Consider the following 13,695-nt stretch of genomic DNA (forward strand, 5'->3'; position numbering starts at 1 on the left):
TATTGGTTCAGTATTTTCATATACAAACAGCAGTCATTTCTGCTAGCTATGGTTAAGTGTTGTCAGTCTCTAGGGAAGCATCATTACATTGGATGTCATCCATTTAAAAATGGTCTGTGCTGCCCATAGCAGCCAAACAAGTTCTATCTGTAATATTCTAATGCAGATAAAATGGTGAAAGACTGATTGTGGATAGTTGCTATTTACACTTGAGGCACAAATATTTTTTTTGCCGGTGGTGCAGAAATATCACACCTTGCATGTGCTCCTCTGATTGTTGAGTTTCAGTTGCCATGTTGTCCTTCTGGCAACAGAATGAAAGCTTGTTAGCTGTCTGATGCTTCTCTCCAAATTTATGATATGGTGGTAATTATTTATGATCACTGAGGAGTCCATGTAAACCTCGCTGGTCGTCTGTGCAGAAACAAGTCCTGCCTCTAAAACATAGATTTTAATTTCTTCTTTTTTGCCTTCATGACTGGAGGTAAAGAGATCTTAAATGCCGTCCTATTTAGAGGAGAGAGGTTTAGTGTAAGAGATCAAAAATTGTTATGTGATGACATTATTAAAATATGCATCATAAATGAGAAGAGCTAAAGCACATAATACTCACTCGCAAGTAGTACAGATGGGACTGAAGTTGCAGAATACTAAAAAGAAACAATAAAGACAGTGGGCACTGAAAAATGTTCAACAGTACACTTTAAGACATGTCTGAAAACTTTATCTACCGGCATCCATATGTTTAACAGTATGTTGTAGAGAAGCAGTGAACAGAGTACAGTTCTGAAATCTGGATAAAGGTGGCATACACTTTACAACCATCGCAAGACCTTAGTCTTGCGATGGTTGTAAAGTAATTTAAAAAACGTACGATCTGCCCATCTTGGACAGGCAGATCGTACTTGCAATGACCGCAATGCTGAACGGGCAGTGTGTGCGTGCGCACACCGGCCCGTTCGGCATTTGTCTCCCGAGCATCATTCAAATCAGCCGAAAATCGTACGATTTTCGGCTTGTTTTCTAGCGTTCTCCTTAAAGACGTGCGACCGTACAGTAGAAACGGTTGCACGTCTTCATTCCCACTGCACGATTCTCGTACGATCGTGGGATTTCCCGCAATTCTCGTACGAGAATCGTGCAGTGTATGGGCACCTTAAGAAGGAAAAACGGATTGTGGGTGCAAAGCAACATACCTGATTCTAATCCTGGCCTAATAATGCTCTCTTGCCTGCTACTTGCCATCACAACAGCCTGTCCCTGAAATATTCCCTAGTCTGCTGCATGCCCTGCACTTGTTCCTGGAATACTCTTTAGTTTGCTACCTATTCTGACCTTAGCCGGTTTCTGGAATAGTCCCTAGTCTGCTGCGTACCCTGGCATTAGTCTATCCCTGCAATACTCTCTAGTCTGCTGCCTGCCCTAACCTTAGCCTGTTCTTGGAATAGTCCCTAGTCTGCTGCGTACCCTGGCATTAGTCTATCCCTGCAATACTCTCTAGTCTGCTGCCTGCCCTAACCTTAGCCTGTTCTTGGAATAGTCCCTAGTCTGCTGCGTACCCTGGCATTGGTCTATCCCTGCAATACTCTCTAGTCTGCTGCGTACCGGGGCATTAGTCTATCCCTGCAATACTCTCTAGTCTGCTGCCTGCCCTAACCTTAGCCTGTTCCTGGAATACTCTCTAGTCTGCTGTCTACCCTGGCATTAGTCTATCCCTGCAATACTCTCTAGTCTGCTGCCTGCCCTAACCTTAGCCTGTTCCTGGAATACTCTCTAGTCTGCTGTCTACCCTGGCATTAGTCTATCCCTGCAATACTCTCTAGTCTGCTACAGGTTCTCAGGTCTGTCCCCGGAATATGCTTACTGACTGCCTCGACCCTCTCTGCCTCTGGCATACGCCACCCTCTGGACTCCTGTCTTTGCTATTCGCTACTTGCCTTAAGGGAACAGTAGCTGCTATAGGTGAAGCTGCACTCGCCTGCTATAGTCTCTAAACATCAGTGACGGAGCAAGCATTAAAAAAACATAATATTAATATCTAATATTTCCATTTTATCAGACTATTTTTTATTTTTTTTAGTCCTGCCATAATAATTAAAGAGAAAAAGTATGTAGAACACTCCAAAAAATCCACGTTATTTAAAAAACAAATGGACTTACTGTAAACCTTTTTTTTGAAAATCATGTCTGCTCACAGAGTACATTAAAATGAGCATAAGCAATAAAGTATCAACAATTATGTGTGTTAATATCTATGTTGGATTTTGATGAGCCATACTTACTGGATAAACAAACAGAACAAACATAGCCAATTTCAATCAGGTTCCTATGGCAGAAGCATGCTGCACGGTAATCCACATGAACCGGAGGGGGTAGGTTCAGCTGAGTCCTTTGATCTGGATCTGGAAGGAAAACCCACTGTTCCAAAGAGAATACAATGTTTGTGTAAAGAACAGCAAACATATGAAATACAGATCTGAGGTAAACATACATAATTTGCTAGCTGCAACAAACAGTTAAAAACAATGGTAATGGTATATATAGATATATACACATCTTACCAACAAGTACTGCAACAGTGAGTTAACTTGAGGTATCTTCAGATATATTCCTCCTGTTATGTCACAAGCCTGTGAACATATAAAACAATATACAAACATTTACAATTTCTCATTCAAATTGGGCTGTATGAAATATTTTTCTAATTCCTATGGAGACAATGAGGGGGATTTATCCAAACTGGAGTAGACAAAATCTGGAGCAGTTGCCTGTGGCAACCAATCAGCTTCTCTCTTCAGTTTGTTCAGTTAAGATTTGAAAATGAAAGGGAGAAGCTGATTGGTTGCCATGCATATCTGCTCCAGGTTTTGTCTGCTCTAGTTTTGATAAATTACCCTCACTGTATCTCCTTAGCTGTAAGCACTGAACCAGTTACCTAGTAATAGCTGTAATGAGACATTTTGGTCACTGCAGGTTTGGTTCAGGGCTATTAGAACAACATGCGATTATCTCCCATTAAATCACTATCCACGAAAGATATGACTGCAGAAATTACAGCGTTGTCCCCCAAGGGTCAATAAAATATCTGGCGGTCAAAAGTGGGTCAGGTAAAGTTATGCAGGTCAATAGGTGGTGTATTAATTATGAAAAGCTGATTTGGGTCAATTTATCTTTTAAGGTCTCTGTAGAGCTTCATGCCAGTCCCTTGTTGTAAATGTGGGTGGCTAGTGGCAAGACAGTGATACACAGGGTTGGGAGCCAGAGCAGCCTTGAGTTTTGTGTCTCTGACCTTCCACTTCTGGGAAGAGTATATGTACAGTGGGTATAGAAAAGAATTGCCCCCCTATAAAATAATCACATTTTCTTGCTTTGCAGTCTGAAATGAAGACAGATAGTTTTTGTTTTATCCAGTTGTATTTACTTATAACATCCAAGTGAAAGATATAACACCAATATGTCAGAAAAAAAAAAAAAGTTGGAGAAAGGATCACCCTCTTGTGTCAGTATTTTGTTGAACCACCTCTTGCTTTAATTACAGCTTTTAGTCTGTTGGGATATGTCTCTTCTAACTTTGCACATCTAGACTTTGCAATATTTGCTCACTCTTCTTTGCAGAACTGCTCAAGTTCAGTTAAATTTGATGTTGACCATTTGTGGACTGCAGTCGTCAAGTCATTCCACAGATTTTCAATGGGGTTTAAGTCTGGGCTCTGACTAGGCCATGCAAGGACATTCGCCTTTTTCTCCTTCAACCACTGTGTGGTCATTTTTGCTGTGTGCTTGGGGTCATTGTCATGTTGGAAGGTAAACCTTCTTCCCATTGACCACTTTCTGGCAGAGGGCAGCAGATTTTCCTCAAGGATTTGATGGTATTATTCACTTCTCATAATAAATGTGTTCCCCCACTTAAACTTCTTTGGAGAGCACTATAGCAATAGGAAGGGGGCAAAGAAGTGATAGCTGTGCATTACTAAAAAAAATGTGGCATTGTAACAACCATAATAGCAGTTGCTGATGCCAAAAGGAAGTGTATTTGTATTATTCATAGCACTTGTTTTTTAAAGTAGTATTTATTAAACATAACTGTTTGGGGGGTCGATGAACAATATGAAACGTCACAATGTCCTTGTGCTTGAACAAGAAGTTGCAAAGGGCCAGGCAATTGGCAGACTGATAAAATGCCGTCTGATTTCAGAACTGGGGAATAGTGCTGCTCCACTACAACAGATTTTGGCCGCACAGGACAACAGACATGTGAAACAATTTAGTCATGTCGCTAGTATAGTCAAAAGATTCAGCCCATGCTGCCTGCTCTAAAAAGCCGTAACTGTAGCCTGCTATAAGCACATAAATAAGGACATGATTGAATGACTCCCTTACCTGCTGCAAGAGTCCCGAGTCTGTGTCCAGTACACAAGCGTCAATAAGGATGTTCTAGAGGAAAAGGAGGAAGGCTTTAGTACAATCAGCTTTATCCAAACAATTAGAGACTAACAATCAATTAGTAGAATTACCTGTTTCTGGGCAGCAAATATGACATTCATAAAGTTCATATATTGTAGTGCACTGTCTTCTGCTGCCTTAATAACCTACAATAAATTAACAGCCAAAAGAAAACTGCCCTGTTAGAGGATGCTCTGGAATGCAGTAATAGACAGACGTGCTTGATCAAGTCCATTGTCTCACCAGTATCCTGGATTTGACTTCTTGTCCAACTGCACATAATATAGACAAATACAGATATTAGACTGTGCACTGAGCAGTCATGGCAACCTTATATTAACTTAAAACAGATTTCTAGAAAATTGGAGGGAACTTCAATTCAAAATTGTCCACAGAGCTTACTACGCCTTTAACTTAAAATACAGGGCCACCCCTCCTGAATGGCAGACATATTGTCCTAAATGTCACGCCCCATGCCCGAATCTGGAACATTTGATCTGGTTATGCCCACACATATTAAGGTTCTGGTCGCACATACTTTCCTATATGGCTAACCTTTCGGGTATCCATAGGCAAAGGGAACCACTTCTATGCCTTTTTCACACACCAGGCCCTGCGTGCGTTCCACGGTCCAAACGGCTCACCAGGTGGGAACACCTGTGTATATTAGCGGCGAAAAAGGCCATTCTAACAAAATTGGCTAATACCTGCTCCACCTTCCTTGCAACAACTTACAGACCTACTAAATAGACTGATGTCGCTGGATAAACTAGATGCCCAATACAATTGCACATACACAGAGAAATTCTTCGACACCTGGACCCCATTTATGGTGTTGACCTTGCAAGCGCCTCAATTGAAAGAGATGGTATCCTTGTTTAAGGATACGGTTTGGTACCACACATCCAAATTAAATAGATCGTTGGGTGCCCTTGACGTCCTTTAACGACTCCCTACAATGTCAATGTCAATTCATGTCTGAAGCTGCAGGTAGAGTTCTTCCTGCTGCCCTGCCACTATATGTGATTATGTAGGGATTCCCTATGTTCCTGCTGGTCCCTTCCCCCAAAGGGTATGAACTAATCTGCTAAATCTAAAGGTGATTGCGAGTCTTGTTCTTGTTCTAGTTTTTGTTTGTTTGTTGGCCTTGAATTAAGACTGTTATATCTTATACCTCTGCATTATTACTGAAGGCAATACATTTCTATATAGTTAGCACTGTATCAATGTACTACTGTATCGCATGTCATCTTCAGTTGTATGTCACAGAACTGCAAGTATACAAGTCAGGATGCAGATTGTACTATGATATGTCTTTTGTTCTGTATTTTTTTTTTTTTATGACAAATCTGAATAAAAAACTACATGCTTAAAAAAAACAAAAAACAGATTTCTAAATACGTACCTTTGGCTTCTTTATTTATTCGGTTAATGTCTGGACATTATTGATCAGGAAAAGGTAACAAATATATTAATACATATATTAGGTGGAAGGATATAGGATAATACATATATTAGATGGAGGGGACTTGTGTGGATGGGATCGATTTTACATCGGTTAGAGATGCTTCCGAGATCATTCACAATTTATTGTCAGGATTTGACCTGCAGTTTACCTCCTTCTGACCTGCCTTTCACCAACATCAAGCAGGTTAAGCATTCCTATAGACTTGTATGGGAATGTCATAATACTGTACAAGGCTGTGCAAGCTATGTGCAGCACAGTGGTAATGTTGCCACTACATTTACAAGGTAATAACAGGGGTTGCACACAAAGTGGCTTTGTACTATATCCTTTGCGATGTTTGAGGAATATATTTGGATTAAATGTTTTTATGCTCGGAGTTCAGCTTTAGGGTTACCAGCTTTAAAAAAGAGAACAATGGCCCAACCTTTTTTGGCTATAGTTCTCTTTAGAGTCACAGGAGGGCAAGCTGAAAGCAATGCGGCTGGGAAAGATCCCAACAATATTGTCAGGATCCACCCCGTCACTTGATTGACCAACCCCTCCCCTGTCCATCCCTCCAATGAACGCTAGAGGAATGGAGAGGGGAGGGGAAAATAGGCAAAAACTGGCATTCATAGGGGGATCCATTCATTCAATACTTTATTTGCAAAAAGGCATAAAAGCAGCAGTCAAACAAATGCATGCATGTTTCAGCCCCCAAACTGGGCCTTAGTTGTGGGGGAGGGGGGAATCCCTGCAGGGACAGTCACCACTCTCCGCAGAGAGAAAAATTGGGAACTCAGCGATCAGCAGTATATGATCGCTTGGTTCTCAATCTATAGAGTCAACCTGCGACGGCTTCAGTGTCACAGGTCGGCTCTATTTATGGGGATGAATGTATTTCACTCTCACCATAATTCTCCTTTAAGGTAACCTGATTTACCTCTGTGGCAATAAATGCTGAGGTTTCTGACACTCATTAGAACCAAAGAAGCTAATTGATGACCAGCAAAACCTTTTCAACATTACACAAGTCCAGTTAAGTGGGATGGCTAACTTGTTAGCCGGGATTTGTGGGAGGGGTTGGCGCGCCCCCCACGTATAAAAAGAGGATAACTAACTAATACTGACGCTTGTAGCCATCGGAAAAGGATACAGCAAAGGGCTTTTGCTAAAGATCCCGCCAGCATAGTATCTGTCCGCTGTCCTTTCACTTCAGTGCCTGTGAAGAGGAGTCATATTTAAGACAAAGGTTAGAATGAAGCCTGTGGATAAGTTGCCCTGTTGCCCTCACAAATTATTTGAAGCTCCAGGACAAAAAAGTTTTTTTTAAGTGTGTTATTGCTATCTCATATTGATTATTTAAACTTCACCATGGGTAAATACATCAATTGAAGGGACAATGTATCAAAGGGACCTGCAGCAAACTTTTAGGGCCCCTTCACACCTATGTGTTGCACCTCACATGCTGTACTTTGCTGCAGTGCCAATTATGATCAATGGCACCCCAACACGCTAAGGCAATGCACTTGTGATGCAGTGCAACTCAATATGTGGTGACATACCACGAGTGTGCTGTACTGGAAAAAAAGTGCATTTTTGTTGTCCATTTTGGAGCATTTACATCTCATATAAATGAAGGGGCATCCTTAACACACTGCATGTTACTGACACGGGGTCTGGTAAGTCTATTGACTATGTAGTCTATGTAAACCCCTCACCACATAGCTTGCTATCATAACAACATGATCTGATTGCTGTTCATTTTTGATATGGCTCCCTTTTCTAATCTTCACACCATTTCTTAAGGTTAATAAAAATGTATTAAAAGCAAAACACAAGCAACCATACGGATGATTATGGTTACTATGTATGCTTCAAAGGAGAACTATGGGGTTAAGGCTTTTCCCCATAGTTCTCCTTAGGGTAACGGGAGGACACAAATTAGCGTCCTCCCGTCAACCTAGGCTCAGTATAAGCTCAGCTACTGCTCGCGGTATACTGAGACGCCGCAGCTGAAGCAGATCCCGATAATTATGTCTGGATCCGCCCAGCTGCGTGAGTGACAGCTGGCTCTGCCTATCTAGAGGCAGAGCCAGCTGTACCTGCCCCCTCCCCTGTCCGATCCGCCAGTCAGCGCTGGCGGATCGAAGCGGGGGGGGGGGAATCCAGCCCCTCCCCTGTCGCGGCAGATAGCTGTGATAGGATCGAGAGGGTGAGCGAACGCCGGTATGTGTTCGCTCACCTCCCGATCTACTGAGCCGACCTGTGACAGTCTCATTGTCAGAGGTCGGCTAGTACTATGAGGTGAGTGAAAAGCACTCACCTCATAGTTCTCCTTTAAAAGCCAAAGAACACCATGAAAAACAATACATTACATAGTGTCAATAAAGGGTATAGAAATAGAGGTTTTCATCTTGATGAACTAACAGTTATTAAAAGCTGAACCTAACCCTGAACCAAAATGCAATATTTTAAGATTACACATATGCCATATTTTCTTTCTGAACTTCTTACTTTTGGTCATAAGATCTTTGATATCTTCAGCAATCATGTCATTGGCTGCTGTCAACAATTCATATTTGCCATCCTTACTTCCGGATACATTTGATTCCCAAATGGAGGACTCCCCAGACAAGTCTCCACTCTTCCACTGTTTGCCTGGAAAAAGGAGGCGGCTACAAACAAGAAGAAATACAATATAAATAACACTGCTACACTTCCTAAGCCTGAGGTTTTCATGTCTTTTTCTGTCTTTGAGCTTATAAAGGTCTAATACCTTTCTCTATGTGACAGTGGAGGTTCAGGTGACTTTTCCACTTGTAACATATGGATTAATAAATATTCATATCTGCTTTTATATTAAAGTGCAGCTTCCCTTTTCTCTACAATGATTGCACATTACACAGAGGATGGGGAGCCAGCAACTGTACATGGGGGTATACAGGCATGGAATCTGCAGCAGAGCATTTAGACCGTTTTAGTAATCAACCCTAGCGAAACGCCAAGCACTGCACCATGGAGCGAAACGGGAGAAAATCACATTCCCATGTTTCTGCAAGTATCCCAAAGGACCTCCGCAGTCGAATTTAGCAGCAGAGGAGTGTAGGCATGTCTCTGCAGAAGAGTGTGTCTTGCCAAGAGAATAGGCAAAGTGACAGATTTGCTTAAAGTGTATTTCCACTTTTGCAGCCAAATTGGGATAACACCTATTTTATATTAGTAATATGTTCCCATTCACAAAGTATAACATAAAAAATCTTAAAATGGTAATTACATTAAGTGCTTATTACTTTCTTAAACTCCTAACTAGCTTCCCCCCTATGTAATGTTAAGCAGGAAGCTGTGGGAAGTTCCGTTTACTCTAGTGAACCCTGTCTGTACTGTGCTGGCAGATCTCATTATCAGTTGTAAACTAGATTTGAACACTGTCTGTGTCAACAAAAGGTTAATGCCCTAGAAGCATTCTATGTTAATGAGAGGAAGCTCAGTCTGTCCCTCGGTTTGTCCTAGGGCTGCAACAACTAATCGACATAATCGATTATTGAAAAAGTTGTCAACTTTTTCAATAATCGATTAATCGGCTTCCCATCAGTTAGCCCTGTTCACAGCTCCACACGCTGTGCGCCGCACCTCCTCCCCACCTCACGCTCGCCGCTGCTAGACCCGCTCGCATCCCCGCTCCATACGCCGCCCCTCCTCCCCGCTTCACATTTCCTGCCCATCCACGATCGGCAAGGCACGCGGGGAGATGTAGTAAGGAGGAGCAGGGGTGGGGGGATGGCAGCAGCTGATAGACAGGTCCAATCTCAGAAGCAAGTTGCTGGAAGACTGGTCAGGTAAGCCTGCACTTTCCCACACATGGTGCTCTATAATGTATTGCTGGGATTTGTATTTCTCTATAGCTGATGGTACATTGTACTGTACATTATACATAGGAATACAAATACCAGCAATGCATTATACACTGTATGTATAATGTATTGCTGGGATTTGTTGTACTCCTCTATAGCTGGTGATATTCTGCATTGCGCTGTATAGAGGACTACAAGTCCCAGCAATAATACATTATACAGCGCAATACCCGATTAACCGATTAATCGAACTTAATAATCGGCTAACTAATCGATTTTGAAAATAATCGTTAGCTGCAGCTCTAGTTTGTCCCTCTACTTTGCCTTTCAGACTGCTTAGACTAGCTTGGAATCTGAACAAAGGCCTTCACCGAAAAATATCTAAAAGGTAATAATATATTTAGAAAAATGATTTTCAGGTATGCTGTGTGAATGTGAACATAAACATATAGCGGGGTTTTCTGAAATTTGACTTCAAAAGTGGAACTACACTTTAAAGTAGGACAGGCTAAAAAAATCCATGTTTAAAATGTTGACACACACCTCCCTTCCCAGCTCATATAATCTTAATGTAACTACCTTTTTAAAAATCTTCTGGCTCCCCTGTATCAATGAGCAGCTGCTGGGAAGGAACTCTCTCCCCGGTAAAGCTGGCAGGTGACATCACAGCTCTGTGTAAATCAGCCCCGTTGTTGAGGCAATCATTTACAAAGAGGAGCTGGAGCATTGTCGGTCCCAAAAAAAAAAAAGAAAGGTATTTCCATTGAGATTTCTTACAAACAGCATGCATATGAGCAGTGGGGAGGAAACGTTTCAAACATGGTTTCCTTCTACTTTAATTAAAATAATTAACTGCAGTATTCTATATTAACAATGTGTTTTAATAACCCTTCATTATTTTAATATCTCTAAATCGAAAACCAGTAAAATCTGATTGCTTGGGATAAACTGAGACTCCCATACCTTTCTTGTAAATGACTGGCGATCACAGCAAGCTTGTTGCTACGTCCCATAAACAAATGGGAATTGCCCATCACCATAACCGCATCCATGCATTTTGGAAGTGTTACCTAAACAAGGAAAGAGTATCAGAGATGTCAATGTCGGTTGAGAATATTCTCAGGTTATATTTCAGGACTTCTTGTGCCTATATACATACAGCTGATTGATTGAGTGCTTGCTTCCCCCACCATATTGGGTTCACATCCACCACAGTAACTAAAAGATTAACGTCATCATCTAGAAAACAATGGAAGCAATGGTTAGGTATTTACAAATATGCAGTAAAGACAGATATAATTCACTTTGTAGCACAATTAATTCCTTTTTAAAGCCAAACTCCAGCCAAAACCCTTTAGTATTTAACAGAATGAGGAAGAACATTCTGAGCATATTTTTCTTTTTAGGTCTAATGTAATGAGGTTAAATGTAATGTAATCTTCACTAGATGGAGTTGAGGAGCATAGGAAATAAATACTTATTTTTTCTGCTCCTCGGCTCCATCTAGTGGCCATAATGCAGTATTACATTAATACATTTAAAATTACATTCGACTTGTAAAGAAAATATACTAAGAACATTTCTTTTTGCCTCTATTCGCAAACCTTCACAGATATTTGCAGGGCAAATGGCTCTGCGAATTGTTTATAAATAAACGCCATAGAGTTCAATCTGGGTAAGAGACATCACGGTTGGCAAACTGAAAGTAATAAAAAAAATGGCTCTTTTTGGAAATGTTCTTAGTTTTTCATAAAATATCAACATAAATTTGTGATACGAAATGAAAGTCATATTTTTCCTCCAAAAAATAAATATAATTTATTGTGTTAGAGTATAAAACCAGTAAAAGGTCTTCAGGAGTTGAATTAACCCCCCCCCCCCCCCTTTTTTCAGTTTATATATAGAATTTGTTTCTTGAAGTCTTCACTCTGATCATGAAATGACACAGGTCCTTCCCTGTCTTCAAGTGAGCATATTCTGAGAGACCAGTGCCATGCAATGGTTTTATTCTTTGCAGCATTCTCCTGTGAGCCCAGGAAGGGAGTCCTTGACACTCTGAGCTCACAGGAAGGGGGCTGAATGATGCTGGGCATCATGTAGCCTGCAAGGGTTCCTACACTGGATTGAACAGCGCTGAACTGTGGGGGATAGCACCAGAAATAGCGTGAATTTTGCAGTCAGAGCTTGTATTTTTAATGCAGGGAATTCTATTTTTAATAGGGATGCACTGATACTAGGATCAGTATTGGTGCCGACACTGGCCCTTTACATTTTTAAACAGGTGCGGCTGCCTGAGGTCCCCAAAAAGTGCAGGACCTCAGGCAGCCGCACCTGTTTAAAAATTGCTGGAGACCTTGCGGTGGCACATCTTCTCCTTCCTGCTACCCGCAGAGATAGGCACAGTGCTGGATAGGCCCGCACCCGCCCGTAAAACCCTGGTGAGAGATGGCACAGCACTGGGGAGACACGAACGCAGTCTTGGGGAGTCCCTACACAGCCCTGGGGAGACCCCACACATCCTCCTGAGGCACAACACTGTTCAGACCCCGCAAAGCCTGCTGAGCTGCCACATAGCCCTGGTGAGCAACACTGAGTATGTAACCTTCATATTATTCTGCATTGCTGTATAATGTATGGCTGGGATTTGTAGTCCCTCTACAGCTTGGGAGACAGTGGCAGAACTACCAGGGTCGCAGAAGTTGCCGCTGTGACTGGGCCCTGACACCTCACCACTCTCCTAAAATCATTATTCCGTATTGTTTTAGAAAAACTGTCACATGACACTAAAATAAACGTACAGTATCGGTAATTGATATCTGTGAGTACTTGAGGAACAGTACTTGTACTTGGTCTTGAAAAATGGTATCGGTGCATTCCTAATTTTTAAAACCTGCCGATGTGCTTTAAATACTGCAAAATTGTAATTTACAGTGTTTGGCACCACGGGCTCACCAAAAGTGGATTACTAAACTGACTTTTGTTAAAGGAGCAGGGCCAAAAATTGGCTGCCCTACAGCCTCCCAGATAGCAAGGATAACTTGCCACAAACCTGTGGGAGGGTTACATTGTAATTCTTGTTAACTTGCTGCACACATTCCTGGCAAGTTGTAGACTTGCACAACACTTGCAGCGCAAATTCTAGAATTATTTTGGAATTTGTAGCAAATTTGCTTGGCAAGGCTACAGCAAGAGTCCTGCAAGTTTACAGCACTTTTGCAAAGCAGATCGATCTGGAGATTTGCAATGCAGACTTGCTGTAATTGTGCAACAAAATTGTGAAGCTTGGCAAGTCTGCAATAGTTTAGCAAGTCATTTTCAAACGTGCAGCTCAATTGCTTGCTATCTGGGCTACTGTTCAGGTATTCTAACAGCAGCAGCCGTCAGGATACAATAGGCCGGTGGGAGAGATTCCTTTATCCACATTGTTTAGCGTGGATGGAGGAATCTGTATGATTTCAGTGCTCGGGCTGATTGGCTGCAGTCACTGTTTGGGTATTTTGACAGCAGCAGGGGATACAAGAGCTCAGCGGGGAGGGGGATTCTTCCACACGCTGTTCAGCATAGATGGAGGAATCTCTCACATTTCTTTTATTAGAAATACATCTACATAGTGTTTCGAAGGTTCAATGGAAACTGCTATATGCAGTTTGGCTTGACCGAAAGCAAGCTGCACATGGTGAGAAAATTGTCTTATGTATGGCCAGCATGCCAGATGATGGCACTCAGTCACCAGCTCCTCCATGACTACCCACAGAGATCTGCTGCTGTTCCTCACTGTCAGCGTGTATTGTCCATACAATAGAGCCTCCCTCCCCCACCTGTGTATATGCCACCCGGGCCTGCCATGTTATTACCAGGGACACAAACTGATGATGAATCTCACCTGAAGCCATAATAAGCCACCACTGCCCAAGAATGAGAATGGCATACTTCCGTCCCTCACTGATGACG

At 41.9% G+C, this 13,695-nt stretch overlaps 1 protein-coding gene across 1 annotated transcript; it reads right to left on the reverse strand.

The window, feature by feature from the left end:
* Nucleotides 1-234: 234 nt before the first annotated feature.
* GTF2H3 (general transcription factor IIH subunit 3) lies at nucleotides 235-13,692 on the reverse strand. The gene is made up of 13 exons (XM_018556957.1): nucleotides 13,628-13,692; nucleotides 10,904-10,983; nucleotides 10,708-10,814; nucleotides 8,408-8,568; nucleotides 7,047-7,112; nucleotides 5,849-5,878; nucleotides 4,687-4,715; nucleotides 4,515-4,589; nucleotides 4,381-4,434; nucleotides 2,562-2,630; nucleotides 2,283-2,418; nucleotides 614-650; nucleotides 235-507 (listed from the first exon to the last, which is right to left on the reverse strand). Exons 1-13 carry the CDS (start codon nucleotides 13,635-13,637, stop codon nucleotides 438-440), a joined length of 924 nt encoding a protein of 307 aa, XP_018412459.1. The 5' UTR covers nucleotides 13,638-13,692; the 3' UTR covers nucleotides 235-437.
* Nucleotides 13,693-13,695: the final 3 nt, after the last annotated feature.

The sequence above is a fragment of the Nanorana parkeri genome, unplaced genomic scaffold (assembly GCF_000935625.1).
Source record: "Nanorana parkeri isolate BGI_ZX_2015 unplaced genomic scaffold, ASM93562v1 scaffold13, whole genome shotgun sequence".
Classification (NCBI taxonomy): Eukaryota; Metazoa; Chordata; class Amphibia; order Anura; family Dicroglossidae; genus Nanorana; species Nanorana parkeri.